Genomic DNA, 21,253 nt, shown 5'->3' with positions numbered 1-21,253 from the left:
CTTAAGACATGCGAGTCTATTGCATACTGTGGTAACTCAAAAACAAACACAAAGACAATGTTAAGCTTCATTTAACGAACCAAATAGCTTTCAACTGTGTTTGATATAATGGCAAGTGATTTTCTAGTACCAAATTAGCAATTTAGCATGATTACTCAAGGATAAAGTGTTGGAGTGATGGCTACTGTTAATGGGGCCTGTCTAGATTTGATCAAAAATGACTTTTTTTCAAATAGTGATGGTACTGTTTTTTTCATCAGCAATGTCCTGACTATAATTTATGATCAGCTGAATGTTATTTTGGTGAATTAAAGTACCAATTTCTTTCAGAAACAGCTAAATCTGTACATTATTCCAAACTTTTGGCCACCAGTGTATGAAAGTCTAATATTTTGAAATATGTAAATGAATGCATTTTACACTTACATAGCACTTTTATGACACTATAAGTACTGCAGTTATGTTGCATATACTGTATGTACAGTACACATAAATTTTTGTATCAGTTTTGTATAATTAAACGCTTGTATTATGAAAAGGTGCAGTGTGTCACAGCTGTCTGAATGTGATCTGCCAGGTCCAATTGACCTCTGCAGCTGTGACAGAAAAAACACCTCACTAGCATTTTGACATAGTAAAGGGGTGCTGTAGACTCACAAAACCAATTCCTGGTGAAAAATACTTTCTGTGCTCCCACACATAATCCATTTTAAACAACTCTTCTCATTAGCTTCAATACAAACAGGAAGTTAGATGACAAAATTCGGAAGAGCGGAGCACGGAAAAGAGGCGGGGCTGAATAAGTCTACTGTTTATATATATATATAACTCACTATAATTACTATAAAATAACCCTAACCTACATCCTAAGCCTAACCAGAGTCTTTCTAGCAAGTCAGTCCACTGTCGGCCATCTTTGGAACGCTCCCGGGAGGCTATTTCCAGCCATGCCAGTGCAGCTCCTACCTACTTGAATGGGAAAAGCCCAAACTCTCCTAAACGGTTGGTCAAAATTATAATTAAAGAACATATTTCAAATCAGTAGTAAAATCTGACATAGCTGGTATCATAAATTGTGCTTTACATCAGATAAAAAAATATATATATATATTTTTCCTCGGCTTGAATAGCTAATACGCATGCGCATTATCGAGGTGATTGACAGGCGATGTCTGTATCTAAAAGGTGATTGGCTCTTTTAACTGTAAGGCGGGATTTCCTTTCTACATCTGTTGACCGTTGGGCGTTCCGATTTCATTTAAATAGAGGTGTCTATGCTAAATGATCTCTGGCCTATATGTGCTAAATTATTTCTGGCTTATCTAAGATAGATAGATAGATAGAAGTAAATACCCAAGTTTGACCTATTTTTATCACGTTGCTTGCTTTTATTGTGGGTCACGGAACGTTTTTCATAACCGTATTTCCGCCCGCGCCCGCTGAACAGAAGCAACTAGGAAATGACGTCGTTGTAATGCGTTTGTTTTGAGCCGCGTAAGAGAAACGTGGAGAGTGCGCTACTGTTTCGGTAAATGTTTATTTTAATATTTAATTGATCTGGCATCTTAAAAACAATTAACATAATCTGAATGTAAGTGTTTATTTGTGTGCTCTTAGCTAACGAAGTTATCTACATCTAAAGTGTAGTAATGTAGTTTTATTTAGCGTTATTGTAATCAGTGTGCTGTTATTGACAGCTTAAGTTTTCAATCAAACATATATATTAACATGAATTACTGTGAAACTGTAGATTGTGTTTATCTTAACGCTGTTTTTTTTTTTTTTTAATGTAGCTTTGTGTTTTGAAGGGAGTTATAACAGCCTACGGATTAATTTAAATGTTTTTCTTAACATTGGTGGCACTTCTACCATCTCAGTTTCAGCCCTCTTCTAATAAACTCGTACTTTTTTGATTCAGGCCTCTTCTCCTTCACCATGATCATCCCCGTGCGTTGCTTCACTTGTGGGAAAATTGTTGGGAACAAATGGGAGGCATATTTAGGTCTTCTTCAAGCAGAGTATACAGAAGGGTGAGTTCATGATGGCTTCATGTGTTTATTTAAAGTAAAATTCACCCCAAAATGAATATTCTGTCATTTATACTCACCCCTGATGTTGTTCCAAACACGTATGCTGTTTATTATTTACCCTGCATTATTTCCATGGACACGATAGAGGAAAGTTACAGAATCTTTATGCAGTTTCATTGACTTGTGATGATTCTAGTGGAAGAGATACAGGATTATTTATTTATTTATTGTCACTATGAACTGTCATTGTATAGAAAAGAGTTAAGAGGATACATTTTTACAAATCGTTGCACAAAAAAAAAAAAAAAATCACAGCAAACATTTGGAATGACATCAGGGAGAATGAATAATGGCAATGTTCTTTTTTTTAAAGACATGACATTAACAGGATTTTTCTGCATGTCTTATATGAAACGGGTGGTTTATAATTGAAATTTTCGCAGTGATGCTCTTGATGCTCTGGGTTTGAAGAGATACTGCTGTCGCCGGATGCTTCTGGCCCACGTGGATCTTATTGAGAAGTTGTTGAATTATGCACCACTGGAGAAGTGATGAGCGTTCAGTACAGTAGAAGATGGACCTCTGCTCAAATTCTTACATTTTTATTGACTCAATGAACATAATGGAAGAGACACAGGCATGGCCTCAGACCCGTACATGGCTGTTTCTGTAAACTACATCTGAAGCATGCTTGTGATATTGGATTTTTGATTACTTGCATTTTGTTAAATAAAGTTTGAAATGTATATGTTGTAGATTTCATTACGTTTCTAATATCATGATAGCTTAGAGTATGTATAACTTGAATACCTCTTTTGCATTCTTTTACCTGTTTTTAAAACAATATGGTCTTCCCAAATCTGCTATCTTGACATTTTTGTTCTGAAAATACATCTTTAATAATGTAAGTGTTTGTACATAAAAGCAAAACAAAGGAATTAATCATGCAAAAGTGAAAATTAGCTTATTTACTTGCATTCATGTATTTTTAAACCCGTATGATGTTATTTTTCCATATTAGATAACGTACTTCAGACTTTTCTATTCACCAACAGTTTAGAGAAAGAGGTTTTAACTTTTTTGACAGCTGTGGTCATTCTGAACTGCTGTTTATGGAAAAAAAGCTCTGAGCATAATTCAGAATTTTTTAGTTTTAGGATAATACAGTGGCAAGAAAAGTATGTGAATTAGCTGGTTTTCTGCATTAATTGGTTATAAAATGTAATCTAATCTTCATCAAAGTCACAAGTATAGACAAAGCACAATGTGCTTAAGCTAACAACACACAAGCGATTATAATCTTTCATGTCTTTATTGAACAAATCCCATTAAACATTCACAGTGCGGTGGAAAAAGTAAGTGAACACCTAGGGTGTAATAACTGGCTGATCCTCCTTTGGCAGCAATAAACTCAACCAGGCGTTTCTGATAGCTGCGGATTAGACCTGCACAACGTTCAGAAGGAATTTTGGACCAGTTTTTCTTAGAGAACTGCTTCAGCTCAGCCATGTTCTTATTATGTCTGGAGTAAATGGCTCTCTTGAGGTCATTCCACAGCATCATTATTGGGTTAAGGTCTGGGCTCTGACTGGGCCACTCCAAAAGGTGGATTTTCTTTTTTTTAAGCCATTATATAGTGGATTTAATTAGATGTTTAGGGTCATTGTCCTGCTGCATCACCCAACTTCTACCGAGCTTCAACTGGCACACAGCCACCCTGACATTATCCCATAGGACATCTTGATAAATTTGGGATTTCATTTTTCCCTTAATGATGGCAAGTGGTCCAGGCCCAGAAGCAGCAAAGCAGCCCCAAATCATGATGCTCCCTCCACCGTACTTCACCATTGGGATGATATTTTCATGTTGGTATGCGGTGCCCTTTTTACGTCATATGTAGTGCTGCGTGTTCTTCCCAAACAATTCAACCTTAGTTTCATCAGTCCACAAAACATTTTCCTAGTAGCGTTGTGGAGTGTCAAGGTTGTCTTTGGCAAACTTCAGATGCAAAGCAATATTTTGGTTGGAAAGCAGTGGCTTCCTTCGTGGTGTCCTGCCATGGACACCATGCCTGTTTAATGTTTTCCATATAGTAGACTCAAGAACAGAGATGTTAACCAGTTCCAATGATTCCTTCAAGTCTTTAGCTGTCACTCTTGGGTTCTTTTTGACCTCATTGAGCATTCTGCAGTGTGGCCTTTGAGTAATTTTGGCTGGATGGCCTCTTCTAGGCAGAGTGGTCACAGTACTAAATCGTCTCCATTTATAGACAATTTGTCTAATTGTGGACAGATGAATATCTAAGCTCTTCAAGATAACTTTGTAACCCTATCCACCTTTATGCAAAGCAACAATTCTTGATTGTAGGTCTTCTGAAGTCTCTTTTTTTTTTTTTTTTTTTTTTTTTGCGAGGCAGGGTCCACGTCAGCTGATGCTTCTTGTGAATAGCAAACTCAAAATGTTTGAGTGCTTTTTATTAGTCAAAGTATTTCTAACCCACACCACCAATCTTGCTTCATTAACTGGATGCCAAGTTTGCCCATTCCTGACTCTAGCGTTTTTTGTCGTCTTTAGCCTTGAGGTTCACTTACTTTTTCCACAGCACTGTGAATGTTTAACGGGATGTGTTCAATAAAGACATTAAAGATTATTATTGTTTGTGTGTTGTTAGATTAAGCACATTGCCCTTTGTCTACTTGTGACTTTAATAAAGATTAGATCACATTTTATGAGCAATTAATGCAGAAAAACAGCTAATTCCAAAGGGTTCACATACTTTCCCTTGCCACTGTATATTTTAGAATTAAGTAATAAGTTCAGAGCAGAGTTTACTTCTTTGGGGAGAATATCTAGGGTGTATGGGAAAAACAGTTGGAAAGAAAGTGGAAGAACCTTTGTCTGAATCGTCATGTAACTACTGTATATATGTGCAACAGATAAGCAAGTCTTTTACAAGACATTTTGAAAAGACTATGATGCTAATATGATTTAATATAAAATGTAAGAAGTGCCTGTTGGAAATATGTAGCAAAACATTCACTTACAAAAATTGTCCATGGTAACCATACTGTAATTTCTATGTGGCAGTTAATACCAAGTTAGCACATTTTTACAGTGTAGTAATATAGTAACCATGGTTTTTTGGTAGTGACTGTTACCATGGTGAATTTTGTGAGAAATAGTAGTGGGGCAACAAAAATGTTTTCATTAAGCAGAAACACTGCTATAGCTGATTCGTTGCAGGGAAAAAAGAATAGTCAAATTCTCAAGTTTAAATATTGGTAGTGTGTAAAAATCCGACTCAATAAAAAGTCAAAGTATCTAGCCAAAAATATACTTGAGTGAATATACTTAAGTGTTAAAAAATAAAACCTGCAGGATATACAATTAAACTATGCTAAAAAAAAATAATAATAAAAAAAACATTCATTCATTATATTGGTGTAATATTTTCATAAAATGATTTCCACAAAAATTGATTTTGATTTGCCACTCCTTTTCTTTAAAAAATCAAAAGTCTGGGTTACAGTGAGGCACTACAAAGGAAGTGAATAGGACCAATCCGTAAATCAAGGGTGTAGCAGCCATGGGGGACGTGGGGAGACACGTCCCCCGCACTCTTAAAAAAGGTGATATTTGTCCCCCGCACTTTTCCAAGCTAAACCCATACCGAGTCCAAATGGTGGATTTGTATACAGTATTCTATGCGTTTTGTTACTTTGGGCTGATTGAGTGTCAATCCAGCATATCACAGGTGAGTTTCATGAGCCGAAAAACCCTTACGTAGTAGGTCATCAGTCTAATCAACGCAGCTCAGTTCATTTCTACAAAGTTGCTTTCAACAATGCTCATTTATCCATGTTTTTATTGGCATTGATGTTGCTCTAAATTAATAATCTAGAGATGAGGAACACACAAACGAGCATATCGTTCTTGATTGGCATCATTACATGAAATGCACTGCAGAATAAAAAAACAAAGGACAATCCCTCTTTTATGCACACATTATAAGTGGATTTTATATCAGCGCATGAGCCTTCATTAAGTTATGCTTTTTACATTATGTTTGTGAGGTAATAGTTTGATCGGTTGTTTTTGTCCATTTAATCAGGTCACTAGATCTGTGTTAAATATATAAAGCTATTTTTAATACCAGCTTCTGTTTTTTAACTATGTTGGTGTGCAGTCGACAAACTGTAAGAAAAAGATAGATCTGCTGTGTTCTTAGAACACAGACATTTTACTGAAGTGAATAGATATGTAGACATGCTTTTATACATGAAAACATATGGATGTTATTGAAACATAATTATTATAAGACTATTATTGTCTTTTGATAAAAGTCATGCTCAGCAGCGCACAAACTGTAGGGAAAAGATAGATTTTCTTTGTTCTTATAATGCTTAAAACCTCTAATAAAGTCTCTTTGTAGGTCTGTAGACATACAAATTTTAGAGGATTAACATTTTTTTTATCGTTGATTCAGTGTCTCATTTCACACAAAACACTCATTTGTCACCACCTTCTGGCATCACCAGAAATGATCACTCAATCATTAAATGGATCTGAACTAATTTTGGTGACCATAGTCAAAACACTTGAGCCACTTGTATAAATTTAAATCCTACAATGCACAAGCACAGAGTAAAAAATTTTACTGTGCACATGCACAATTGTTGGTATTGTAATTGATTAAATAATTTATTCAGGACTAGCTTGTGCTCAGTCTTTTATTGTCATGTTTGAAACAGAAACAATGCTCCACAAGATGGCCTTTATTTTTGCAGCGAATTTTGCAAAATGTTGCAATAGTTTTTAATACTTGAATCTTTAAAATATTACAAATATTAAAAGTAGATAATATGTATATATTAATATATACTGTAATATATTAAAACTGCACTGTAAGTGTTGGGTCTGTGCGAGCCACCCACTGACAGCTGTGTCTCCCCCACTTTTTAAATGACTTCTACGCCCCTGCCATAAACAATAAATACTTTTACGTTTAAAAGTATAACTACAAGATGTAAACAACATGCGTGTTGACACGATTTTAGTGTGATAAAATCGCTTATCTATCTTTTCTGGGTAAAGTTATAACTTTGTTGCCATGACAACGAAAAGGCGTAACACTAAAACAACCATAACGATGATTTAAACAACATTACAGCTCAAATAATATACAAGTTCTGACAGAAGAATGAATGTCCTTTTATAAAATTAAAAGCTTCACATTTCTGCTTTTGAACCCTCCACAAATTGGCCCCATTCACTTCCATTGTAAGTCCCACTATAACCTAGATTTTTGCTTTTTTTGTTTTAAAGAAACAACACAATTACTCGGTAAGTCGGCATGTTGTTTCTGAGAGTTCCAGTACCGTAGGATAGTCCACATTACACCAAATCATTGACAAGTGCCATCTCCCATCTGACATTTTTGCATCGGCTCAAGTGTGTTCATCTTCCCTTGTAGCGCGACCGGAAGTGCGTTGCGTCAGCATTGTGGGAGACCCAGGTGTGCATCTCGCATTGAAACTACAAAGTAATCGTGTTTGCATAGTCAGTGACAAGCGCAATTTGGAGGTTGCATTTTCCCCCCTAACTTAATTTTTTTTCTACCAATGGTTAGGTTTGGGGATTGGGTTGGGGCATTCCTCTTAACTGCATTAAATACTGTACAGCTTAAACAACTCACTTTACAGATTGCTTTTGGTGCCCCTCCCTGAACATTTCACTCAGAAAACCAAGTAGGTATAGCTGCAGGCCAGAGACCTCCAAATGGGGGTGGAATCTCCAAAAGAGGGCAGGGTTCCGGACTCAAGATGGCGCCGAGTATGGCTGCTGCGTTGCGAGCTCCAACACAACATAGCAATGGTTTGTTTGTTTTGTTTACAATTCTTATGTTTTTTGTCTTGGATGTTGTCTGCCTTATTGTCTACGACAGACAAACACTTTTGGACCGAAAACCGGACTTCACATTCCTCAATGCCGACCCGCTGTTTACAAACACGCAAGCGGAGCCCTTTGTCTGGGCAGCACGGCCGCGGAAACGCAGGAGGAAAAGGGGAAACAGAGCCGGCGTTCTCATCAGAGTAAGACGCTGCGCAAATCGACCCCCGCTACCCACTATTCTACTGGCAAATGTTCAGTCTCTGGATAACAAGCTCTGCGAGCTGAAAGCGCGGATCTCTTTCCAACGAGAGACGAGGGACTGCTGCATTATCTGCCTTACGGAAACTTGGATGTCTGCGGAGATTCCAGACTCAGCCATTGAACCCGCGGGGTTCTCCATGCACCGAGCGGACAGAGCGAAAGACCTCTCAGGTAAAACTAGAGGAGGTGGTGTATGTTTTATGATCAACAAATCCTGGTGTGATCAGAGGAACGTACATTCTATCAAGTCTTTCTGCTCTCCTGATCTGGAATTTCTTATGCTTCTGTGTTGACCATTCTGGCTACCGAGGGAATTCACAGCGGTCATTATCACTGCTGTGTACATTCCCCCACAAGCCGACACAGACCGGGCACTCAAGGAACTGTATGGGAGTATAAGTGAGCAGGAAACCGCGCACCCTGAGGCCGCGTTCATTGTGACCGGGGACTTTAATAAAGCCAGTTTAAAATCAGTCGCACCAAAATATCACCAGCACATTAGTTTCAACACACGAGGGGACCGGGTTTTGGACCATTGCTACTCTCCGTTCCGGGATGGCTACAAATCCCTCCCCCGCCCACCATTTGGCAAATCGGACCACTCTTCCATTCTGCTTCTGCCCTATTACAGGCAGAAATTGAAACAGGAAGCACCCACCCTCAGAACAATCCAGTGCTGGTCAGACCAATCAGACTCTACGCTACAAGACTGTTTTGATCGCACGGACTGGGAGATGTTCCGGTCCGCCTCTGATGACGACATCGAGCTTTACGCTGATAGCGTAATGTGTTTCATCAGAACGTGCGTAGAGGAAGTGATTCCGACCAGAACTGTGCGAATCTATCCGAATCAGAAGCCGTGGATCAATAGCGATGTTCGCGCGGCACTTAATGTGCGGACCTCCGCTTTTAATTCCGGTAACACGGAGGAGCATAAACAAGCCAGTTATGCCCTCCGAAAAACTATCAAAACAGCAAAACGCCAGTACAGGAGCAAGATTGAAGGACAGTTTAACACCACCAACTCTAGAAGCATGTGGCAGGGAATTAACATCATCACGGACTTTAAAGGGAATAAAAACTCCGCCATGAACACCGCTGCCTCTCTACCGGATGAGCTAAATACTTTTTATGCTCGTTTCAAGGGAAATAACACCGCCCTCGCGGAGAGAGCTCTCGCGGCTGAAGCTACAGAGGTTAGTTCACTCTCCGTCTCTGTAGCGGATGTAACCCGATCCTTCCGACGGGTGAATATCCGCAAAGCCGCGGGTCCAGACGGCATTCCGGGCCGCGTCATCAGAGCGTGCGCGAACCAGCTGGCTGGTGTTTTTACGGACATTTTCAACCTTTCCCTCTCTTTGTCTGTAGTCCCCACATGCTTTAAAACATCCACCATTGTGCCTGTTCCAAAACAATCAAAAATAACGTGTTTAAATGACTGGCGTCCTGTTGCTCTGACCCCCATCATCAGCAAATGTTTTGAGAGACTAATCAGAGATTACATCTGCTCTGTATTACCACTCAATCTTGACCCGCTGCAGTTTGCATACTGCAACAACTGCTCCACTGATGATGCCATTGCATCTACAATACACACTGCTCTCTCCCACCTGGAAAAAAAGAACACTTATGTGAGAATGTTGTTTGTAGACTACAGCTCAGCATTCAACACCATAGTGCCCTCCAAGCTAGATGAGAAACTCCGGGCTCTGGGCTTAAACAGCTCGCTGTGCAGCTGGATCCTGGACTTCCTGTCAAGCAGACGCCAGGTGGTTAGAATAGGCAGCAACATCTCCTCATCACTGACCCTCAACACTGGAGCCCCGCAGGGCTGTGTTCTCAGCCCACTACTGTATTCCCTGTACACACATGACTGTGTGGCAACACATAACTCCAATGCCATCATTAAGTTTGCTGATGACACGACGGTGGTAGGTCTGATCACTGACAATGATGAAACAGCCTACAGAGAGGAGGTGCACACTCTGACACACTGGTGTCAGGAGCACAACCTCTCCCTCAACGTCAATAAGACAAAGAAGCTTGTGGTGGACTTCAGAAGAAAAGAGAGAGAACACAGTCCAATCACCATCAATGGAGCACCAGTGGAGAGAGTCAGCAGCTTCAAGTTCCTGGGTGTCCACATCACTGAGGAACTCACATGGTCCGTCCACACTGAAGTCGTTGTGAAGAAGGCTCATCAGCGCCTCTTCTTCCTGAGACGGCTGAGGAAGTTTGGAATGAACCGCCACATCCTCACACGGTTCTACACCTGCACTGTGGAGAGCATCCTGACTGGCTGTATCTCCGCCTGGTACGGCAATAGCACCGCCCACAACCGCAAAGCACTGCAAAGGGTGGTGCGAACTACCAAACACATCATCGGAGGTGAGCTTCCCTCCCTCCAGGAAATATATACAAGGCGGTGTGTGAAAAAAGCTCGGAGGATCATCAGAGACTCCAGCCACCCGAGCCATGGGCTGTTCTCACTGCTACCATCAGGTAGGCGGTATCACAGCATCAGGACCTGCACCAGCCGACTCCATGACAGCTTCTTCTCCCAAGCAATCAGACTTCTGAACTCTTGATCTCCCACGATCAAAATACATCAGCCCTGCACTTTATTACTCTTTTATCTCACAACGGACTGTCATAAATTATATTACTGTTATTATATTATGTCTCTCTTAACAACTGAGTATCAACCGACAGCCTGAATGTCAATACAGTACAATACTGTACATTCTATATATATATATATATATATATATATATATATATATATATATATATATATATATATACTTTTTTATATATATTTTAATTTTTATTGAATAATGTGTATCTATATAGTATCTATATAGTAAAAAACAAAAAAAAACAAAACAGCATATTGTATACTGTACAGTGTATGTTATTATTTGTATATTGTTGAGTGTAATTGTGTATAACAGATGTTTAAATTGTGTTGTGTTAATTTGATGGTTTAAGTTGTGTAATTATGTATAACAGATGTTTAAATTGTGTTGTGTTAATTTGATGTTTTAAGTTGAGTGTAATTATGTATAACAGATGTTTAAATTGTGTTGTGTTAATTTGATGTTATTGTAAATTGGTATATGTCTCATCACTGTCACGACTGCTATGTTGATCGGAACTGCACCCAAGAATTTCACACACCATTGCACTTGTGTATATGGCTGTGTGACAATAAAGTGATTTGATTTGATTTGATTTGGTTACTACAGAAGGGGCATGGTTACTGCAAAATGGGGTTGCTCCAACTTGCATCCGGAAATTAATCACAGCGCTTCAATTTTTCCACATTTTGAAAGTAATCACACCGCTGAAAAACATCCCCACAGCATGATGCTGCCACCACCATGCTTCACTCTAGTGATGGTATTGGCCAGGTGATGAGAGGTGCCTGGTTTCCTCCAGACATGACGCTTGCCATTCAGGCCAAAGAGTTCAATCTTTGTTTCATCAGACCAGAGAATTTTGTTTCTCATGGTCTGAGAGTCCTCCAGGCGGGCTGTCATGTGCCTTTTACTGAGGAGTGGCTTCCGTCTGGCCACTCTACCACACAGGCCTGATTGGTGGAGTGCTGCAGAGATGGTTGCTCATCTGGAAGGTTCTCCTCTCTCCACAGAGAAACGCTGGAGCTCTGTCAGAGTGACCATCGGGTTCTTGGTCACCTCCCTGACCAAGGCCCTTCTCCCCCGATCGCTCAGTTTGGCCAGGCAGCCAGCTCTAGGAAGAGTCCTGGTGGTTCCAAACTTCTTCCATTTAATGGATGATGGAGGCCACTGTACTCATTGGGACCTTCAATGCTGCAGAAATTTTTCTGTACCCTTCCCCAGATCTGTGCCTCAATACAATCCTGTCTCAGAGGTCTACAGACAATTCCATAGACTTTATGGCTTGGTTTGTGCTCTGACATGCACTGTTAACTGTGGGACCTTATATAGACAGGTGTGTGCCTTTCCAAATCGTGTCCAATCAACTGACAGTCTCACAGGTGGACTCCAATCAAGTTGTAGAACCATCTCAAGGATGATTAGTGGAAACAAGATGCACCTGAGCTCAATTTTGAGTGTCATGACAAAGGCTGTGAATACTTAGGTACATGTGATTTTTTTTGTTTTTTATTTTTAATAAATTTGCAAAGATTTCAAACAAACTTCTTTCACGTTGTCATTATGGGGTATTGTTTGTAGAATTTTGAGGAAAATAATGAATTTAATCCATTTTGGAATAAGGCTGTAACATAACAAAATGTGGAAAAAGTGAAGCGCTGTGAATACTTTCCGGATGCACTAAATATCTAGAAAACCAGTCCACTTTCAGACAGGTCTTTTACTAAAAAGAAACTGAAAATGTTTCTTATTTTCCTCAGTTGAAGCTGATGACCCTATCTGTGAAGTAAAGACTGCCGGCCTCTACTGTGGTGAGTTCTGAGGGTTTCATTCAAACTTTGCAATTGCATCTTTTACAATGATTTGTTTTTAGCACAATGAGAAAATATATGTAATATATACCAACATGTTTTGCTTCTTTTATCTCCAATATAATCCTAGAGAAAATCTCTCAAAATCAGCTAAGGACCATTAGCTGTGATAAGACTTATATTTCAACCAGAAATTAAACATATGTCATCATTCACACACCCTCATGTAATTCCAAACATGTATGACTTTCTTTCTTTCGTGGCACCCAAAAGAGATGTTAGGCAGAATGTTAGCCTCAGTCAACATTCACTTTCACTGTGTGGAGAAAAGATGCAATGAAAGTGAATGGTGACCGAGGCCAACATTCTGCCTTTTGGGTTCTATGAAAGAAAGAAACTATTCCTTTAAAGCTGAAGTGTGTAACTTTTCAGAGTGAAAAGACTTTCTCTTATTCCATCATAATATGCAGATACAACTATAAGATACAACCTTTCAGTTAAAATCTACCTGCATTATACAGTTGACACTTGCTTGCATGTATGTCAGTAAGGTTTCATTGTATTCACTTCGCAACAGCTAATACAAAAATTTGATAATGAAATGATAGTTTTAAGTATATAATTGACAAAAATGGTTCTAATTAAATAACGTTTTGAACCAGGTGTTTGTAACCAACCTACAACCACTATGAAAACAAGCATTTGTGCAATTTAGACTCAAACTGAGATATAGCCTTTATGACAACTTCCCCATGTAAAAACTAACCCCTGTCTTCCCTATATAAATGTACAATAAAGTCTAGTATAATTTTTTAGAAAAAATGCTAACATGCTAATACTCATTTATATTATTCTCACAGGGCTTTAAAACATATTTTGTGTTGTTGCAGAGGAGGGACGTACAATTAGCATTCAAAAAGCTAATTATGGGCAGAGAGATTTTTTGATTTGCCCTCACTCCAGTGTTAATGCCACATCTTCCAAATGCAACTCCCCTCAGACCAAGGTTCTCCATCTTTGGTAGTACAACTGCTGAACATTAGATCAAATGCATACATACAAATGATACCACACTGTCTTCATTTATTTAAAAGGGATTTTTTTTTTTTTTTTTTTTGAACCAAAATAATGGAATCAAAATAAAGTGAACTTACAAATAACTTATTTCTTAAGGTGTAAAGGAAAAAGTCACTGCAACCTATATGCTTCAAGTTTACTTTTCCTTGATCAGTGTCCTCACATCTACGAATTGTTGGAGGTGTCATACAGTTGTGTATGAGCATGTAAGTATTTTTAGTAGTTTCTAAATCTTGGTACACTTCTACCTCTCTTTGCATCTGCCTTGTTGATTTAATGATATAGATCACTTCATGATATATAACTCCTCATTGCTCACATAGATTCTCTGGTCTGGAATGCTGCAAACACAGACAAGCAGTTTGATACAAATAGTGAGGTGTCCCAGTGCTGTTATACTAAACATCAGGGGCGGACTGGCCATCGGGAGAACAAGGATCAGACTCTTGACTCGGCAATGACAACATCTGCATACCTCTAAGTGACTTTAAAGAAGAAATATTCAGTGTAATTTATTCATCTGTTTTCTTCTTTAGGTTATATAAATAAACTTGTAAATTATGTTATATTTGTTTATAGAATTTAGGTATTTTATTCACTAGAAGGCACTGCTGAATAATATACACATATAGCCTATTGCAGAGGTGCCCAAACATTTTCCTATAAAGGGCCAAAAATCAAACTTGATTGAGGGCAGTGGGCCAAAAGTACCCATATACAAACTGAAATATTAACACTGCAAAACACAGAACTCTAAATTTTAAATAATCAAATGTCCCATACTTGCACAATGCACAATTGATTTCAGTATAATTTTTATGTATGTTGTGTCTCTTTCTCATTTGTGAGTCACTTTGAATAAAATGTCTGCTAAACGACTAAATGTAAGCATCTCTTAAAACATGGTTACTGTCTCTTTAAGAACAGTGCATCTTCTCACATTAAACACATGGTAGTTCTGTGCAGTTTTGCAGAGTTTTGGAGAGATTAATATCTCTCTCTATATATAATAGCATGATGTAATACTATCAAGTAGGATATTGGTTTTTGTTTTGTGACAAAGAAGATATTAAAGATACTTCTTATCATAGACTTAGGCTACACACTGTCCTTGATTTCACTCAGTATTACCATATACTGGGACAGCCTAATGTAAAAGGATTATTTAATCAAACAATGCTGTAAAATGTTTTTATGTAGTTAATACATTTAGCCTACTTACTTTTATTTGACATTAAAATGGTTTTCCTCTTGTGATTTCAAAAACTTGAATTGTATTTTTGCTTCTTTTCTTCCTCCATAGATTAAGTCTGAATGCATTACATTATGAAAGGAAATAAAAGCTACTAAATACATTTCTGCAAATTAAAAAATGGAGAGGCCTATTAATTTCGTTGACTCCAAAATATCATTATGATTAAGAACCTGCCGAAATATGGCATTATATCTTATGGTTATTTAAAAACTTGCAGCTATCTGTTTTTACGCGTTATTGAATGCACACCGCTGACTTTGGAGCTGACCAATCATAGTGAAGATTTTGGGGTGGCACCTGGGATGACCAATGGAGCGAACTTTCAGACAGCAGGAGGTGTTAAAGGTCATTAAAGTACGCATACACATTTTAAAAAATCAAATCACTTGTACTCTCTACTTTTCAAATAAGCTACATTTTTTGTAATGCAAAAATAAAACAAAAAATGTTAAAGCAAAGATTAATTAAAAACGAAGAGCTGCATCAATGCCATATTTTTACTTCTGTGTTTTTTTCCTCATGTCAAGTTATGGCAAGGCAGGCCAAATCAAAGGTCATCATGAGCCAATTTTGGGCACATCTGGCGTATTGTGTATGTGTGCTCTGTTTTGTGGGTACTGATGTTCAGTGTTGTGATTCTTTGTTGTAGTTGCATATACAAAAATAGAGGGCCTTGTTTGTTGTATTATTTGAAATTTGTGCGCGCGCACACACGAAAACATCCGCTCTCACATGAGCTCACCGAAATAAATTCCCTAGGAAACAAAAATCTCCCTGCATTATGTTCCCACACCTATTAAATGTACAAATATCTCGCTCCTGCAGTGAAGAATAAACGCCCCGAGCTGAATTTCACACGCCTCGTGTCTACACGACGTACAAAACAAAGAGATATTCTAAGCAACATTCAAATTATACTGAAATAAGTAAATAAATAGCGACCTTACTAACATGGCGCTCGACAGAGTCCATGCACTTCCTGCGTTGATTGTGAAACAGTTGCATAAACTCTCTCCTTAAACATATTGCCATAAGCCGATCATACTCAGACATCACTCAGTAATAACAAGACAGACATGATTTCAGCAACTATCGCAAGAAAGGTATGTTTAACTGCTTTCCATTCACGTCTTTTGAAGTACATGATTTGGAGATCTCATTTGACCTCACGTATATTATACGAGCTGCACTGAGATAGATTTATGCTGTCCATGATTGACTTAAATAAACGAATATACCCAAACAAAGTATTCAAATAAATGCTTGTATTTGGGACGACTGTTCTGCTGAATATTTAGCATGATATCTTGTTTTAATGTGACTGTCTGCGCAAGGACATACGAGGACTGTGACTGTTATAAAACTGCCTTCTCCATTAAAAACATAAGATACACTCTTCTTATAAGAGCTTAATGTCCTGTAAAGGTATCCTTGGTGTTAGTTTAGTGCAGTCTTCTTACATTTATATTCTTTGTTTAATCTGTTGTGCAGTGCATTTTTTTTAATTATTATTATTTATTTTTTTACATTTATTCATATGCTTAGTTTATTGCTGCTATAATCTAGCAAATTTACTCTGCACAATACAGTTGCAGTATTTACCTGGTATACCATTACACACTCTGTATGTTTAAACTGTAGTATTGTATTATGTGTTTTTTTTTAATAATGTTTGCCAAACACTATGTGTGGTGAAAATTATTAATATTAATTTATGTTTAAACCTTGTGCATTGTTTGTTTTAGATTTGACAGAAAACAATAAAAGTGCACAATTTTTATTTTTATGACTAAATGTAATAACACTGTCTGTAATAAAGTAAAAACACTAAAGTTGCACTTTTTGGGGGGCATTGCATGCTTTTAAAATCTTATCTACCTTTAAATTTCTCAATTACACACATCGTGTGTGTGGTGTGTGTGTGTGTTCTGCATTTTTGCTGAATTATTGATATTATTTGACAAATTCCATAAAACAAAACAAAAAATGATTGTGTAATTTTAATGTTATAGTGTCACCCATTAATTACTGTGAGTGTATGTGTGTGAGAGAGAGCACTTGTGTCCTGCATTGTGGAACATATTGTGTTCTGCAATCTCATCCCTTCATTTCTACTTTTGTGTGTTCAGCGTTGTGGTTAAAGTATCGATTTTATTTGACAAATTACCCCCCCCCCCCCCAAAAAAGTGCTCTGTGTTATATAGTGGGTTTTCATCCACACATTTTGAAATTGCGCATAAGAAATCCTTAATGGAGATGCTTGATATGCAAATAAACATTCTAGATTCGCTTAAAATTTAATGCGCAAAGAAGAGATGGATTTTCTAGAGTTCCTCATTAGTTAAAATGTGCATTAAGGAGATGGAAAAGGTTTATTTGCAAAACGATGACGTGTTTTGACCATTCGTGCATGTGTTATTAGTGTGCGATAGCTTGATGTGACTAGCCCACTGAAAGGTCCAACCTTGGCACACAATTCTTTGAACAAGTGTCAAGTGGGTCCTCACGATCCACCAGAACAGTTTTGAGAGCGGGCGCTCCCAGGTATGTGGAGACTGGTGGTGTGGGGGCATCGCAGCTATTTCAGCCCACATTATATCAGATATTACACTTATTCTGCTGTGTCTCGTGGATGCATTTAACAAAATTAGATACTTGCTCCAAACTTGCAAATAAAACTGTCCCCAAAGCAGGGAGAGGTCATTCAGCTGCTCCAACATGATGAGGTGGCTCCATGATAATGCGCATTACATAGTGGCTGGAAACGCACAACAGTTCGTATTTTCTTAAGTTGAAATTTTAGAAATGCCCTTAAAAAAATGCTAAACATTTTGGATGGAAATGCAGACATAGTCTCGCCCATTTATTTCCTATGGTCTGTCAAATTTGACTGCGGACAACACAAGTGTTGCTTATTTTGTCACGTGGCCTAAACTCATCCAATCCAGTCCAAATATTTTTTGTGTGTTAAGATGGCAAATGTAGGAAAAGTAACCAAGCCTCAAGCAACTCAGATGTTCGTATACCATTTTTATTAAAGAAACGAAAATTATTTTGGTAAAAAGTGCACAAGGGTTAAATGTTTTACATTCATATGGTTTTTCTGTGATATAATGGTAATAATATTAAAGTTTATGTCATTAGAAATTGCCTTCACAATTACACATTATATGTATGACATACAGGGATGTCCAAATAGCCATTCTTTTTTTGCAGTCATATAAAACCTAGACAGCGATATAAAGTCAATTTATGTCTATTTGGATGATAAGGTTCATAGAGTTAACAACAGAGGAGATTTTCACTATTCTCATTTTGATCTATTCTCAGGTTGTAAGTTCTATTTGCCAGGCATCACTGCGGCCAGCTGTTGGTACAGTGATTTCTCGAGGTTACCGTGGTGATGCCCCAGAACCAACCATGATTGAGATCCCTCTGCCCCCGTGGCAGGAGAGGATGGGTGAGTCCCTGGAGATCAAAAAGAAGAGACTCCTCTATGAGAGTCGCAAAAGAGGCATGCTGGAGAACTGTATCCTTCTTAGGTTAGTATGTCAATCAAGACAAAAAGATAAACTTTACCGTCTCACAAGACATCAAAACTTACTTAAGCAAGCAAAGTCTATGACATTTTTATTGAAGGGCACCTTAGGAAAACGACAAATAAAATGGATGTCTAACAGTTTATGTCAGTATGTTGGAATGTATGGATATGTATGAATGGATTTCTAGCATACTGCTTACTACATACTATGCAGTGTAGACTGAATGCTGCCAACTATTTTCTTTAAATAGAAGTTGAATTGGTATGCAACAACGATATACATGTCAAACAGTCGTATGATGCATTGTGGTCACATGATCTAGTTTTGGCATCTAGTATTGGAAAGAAAAACAGTAATACTTTACAATAAGGTTCCATTTGTTAACATGAATTAATGCAGTAGGTATCATTAACTAACAATGAACAATTTATATTTTTAAAGCATTTACTAATCTTTGTTAATATTAGTGTATAAAAATACAATTGTTCATTGTTAGTTCATGTTAGTTCATAGTGATTTAACTAATGTTAACAAATACAATGTATTAAAAATGTATTACTACATGTTGAAATTAACATTAACCAAGATTATTAAAAGCTGTAAAAGTATTGTTTAAAATCAGGGGACAGCAACTCACTGACTGTTTTTTTATTTTTTTTATTTTTGGTTACCAGCCTTTTTGCAAAGCAGTACCTAAACACAATGAGTGAAGCTCAGCTCAGACAATATGACAGACTCATCAATGAACCAAGCAATGACTGGGATATTTACTACTGGGCAACAGGTACAGTATGTGTGAGGGAACAAAGACTAAAGATGTAAAATGGTGTAGAGATCTGCTTGGGCATTAATTTTAAGCAGGAAACCTAGTCCTTCTCTCTCTTTTTATTTCCACTTCAAACAAGGAGAACCAGACACAGTGATTCTCATAAGCTTGTTCAAAATCAGTTAAATTTAAAGCTCAAACCCAGTGCAAACCTTGGTGATGCAGAAATGACACTCTACAGCAGTAATCAACCAAACAAAGGCAATAGAATAAATATGCACGTGCACAAACAGATAAAGTTTTTTTCTTTACCTGTGTGCGAATGTTTTCCAAGTAGAATGATTCATCAGTGAGTTTGCTCTTACATTTTTTCTATATTTCGGATTAAATTAAGAACCAACTCAAACCACACATATGCCAAATACATATATAGATAAATACAACTAAATGAATAAATAAATAAATGGAAAAAAAAATGGAAATCACAAGGGTAAGAACAAGTTTTATGTTTGCACCATCTGGCAGGAATTTTGCATTAGAATCTTTTTGTAAGTAAAAACACTTGTGTGCAGTTATTAGTAAATGAGACTTAATGTGAGAGAAGGCATGATATGAAAATAATTTGAGTTTGCACACATTCTTATATGCTGTCGTCCTGCCAACAGAGGCTCAGCCAACACCTGATGTGTACCAGGGTGAGGTGATGAACATGCTCAAAGAATTCGCCAAGAACAAGGACATGGAACAGCGTCTAGATGCTCCCAATCTGGAATACCTGGACAAGAGCAGTTAATACTCACACTTCTATCAGTGACTGTTATAACAGCCCAGACCTGAGCTCAAACGAGCACCTGTGACATCCTGTGTGTAGACTTAATCACATGACAGTGGTCATAAACATATTACTTAAGAGAAAAGAGATGTGCACCCCTTTTAAAACCATTTCAAATGCGTTTTTGGGATGAGATGTTCTAATAGACGTATCATGAATACGGACTTGACTTAACTTGGTCTGACTTGATAAAATAATGCGCTCATATTTATATATTAAACAGATTGTATGTATACCCAAATAAACTGTTAAACATGTATGACAACATTTGCATTCAAAAGCTGTTTCTTTGATTTATAATTAGTAATTATCATAATATAATTTATAAAGCCATTGTTCAACCAAAAATACAATTCTGTCATTATTTACTGTGGAACACAAAAGGAGATGTTTGGCAGAATGTTAAGGAATGACAGCCTCACACCCTAATCACTTTCATTGTTTCGGAAAAAGCAGTGTCAGTTTCTTGAGGTTGAGTAAATGATGACACTTTTTTTCATTTTATGGGTTAACTAAATATTTGATTTAAAGCTGCACTACGTAACTTGCTCCCTAGCGACATCTGTGGTTGAATTTAAAATCGCAGGCAGTTTGCAGAAGAACACATTAGTGTTTTGACACTACTGTTCTGGCGGATGAATCTCATGATTTGCGGTTATCTGGACATCCTCTGTGTGACCATGACTGGAAGATATTCAGAGCCGGAGTTATAACGTGCTATTTTCATGTTTATATAATTATGTTATATGATTAAACATTTAAAAATGAAATATTACTTACTTTGATGAAGATAAACAACATTCTTATTTACACTTTTAATTGTACACTTTTCTGACACTACACTCAAAGCACTTTTACATAAAGAACAGAGGACTCTCCTGAATCACCTCCAGTAACATATTTTAATATGATTATTCAAGTTTTATTGACTATTAATATTTGTATTGAATTGTATTATCAATTTAAGAGGTGAAACTCGTGATACTGCTGATTTGAGTTCAGTGTAAGACTTCATTATTTTTACATTATTAATCTTGTCAACGAAATCAATGATGAAAACGTTTGTTGATGAAAGTTATTTTTTTAAATTTCGTCAACAATAACGAAGACGAGATGTAAAAGGCGCATCATTAAATGATTTTATTAAA

The 21,253-nt window shown here is 37.4% G+C and overlaps 2 protein-coding genes across 3 annotated transcripts in view; both read left to right on the top strand.

The window, feature by feature from the left end:
• sdhaf2 (succinate dehydrogenase complex assembly factor 2) overlaps positions 1-21,253 on the top strand; it is a 487,549-nt gene extending 466,296 nt beyond the window's left edge. The window contains exons 2-5 of one of the 2 annotated variants that reach the window (XM_051715719.1): positions 16,039-16,068; positions 18,296-18,507; positions 19,182-19,291; positions 19,939-21,253. In XM_051715719.1, coding sequence (XP_051571679.1) covers positions 16,042-16,068; positions 18,296-18,507; positions 19,182-19,291; positions 19,939-20,066 — 477 coding nt within the window. In that variant the 5' untranslated portion in view covers positions 16,039-16,041 and the 3' untranslated portion in view covers positions 20,067-21,253. Of the gene's footprint in view, positions 1-16,037; positions 16,069-18,295; positions 18,508-19,181; positions 19,292-19,938 lie in introns of both variants that reach the window. The other variant, XM_051715710.1, reaches the window with a different exon arrangement.
• On the top strand, positions 1,288-2,776 carry polr2l (RNA polymerase II, I and III subunit L). Its single transcript, XM_051715742.1, has 3 exons — positions 1,288-1,528; positions 1,919-2,030; positions 2,474-2,776. Exons 2-3 carry the CDS (start codon positions 1,936-1,938, stop codon positions 2,580-2,582), a joined length of 204 nt encoding a protein of 67 aa, XP_051571702.1. The 5' UTR covers positions 1,288-1,528; positions 1,919-1,935; the 3' UTR covers positions 2,583-2,776.

This window comes from Myxocyprinus asiaticus, chromosome 2, assembly GCF_019703515.2.
Source record: "Myxocyprinus asiaticus isolate MX2 ecotype Aquarium Trade chromosome 2, UBuf_Myxa_2, whole genome shotgun sequence".
Classification (NCBI taxonomy): Eukaryota; Metazoa; Chordata; class Actinopteri; order Cypriniformes; family Catostomidae; genus Myxocyprinus; species Myxocyprinus asiaticus.
Note: the sequence above shows the minus strand (reverse complement) of the source record. Positions and strands in the feature narration are given on the sequence as shown.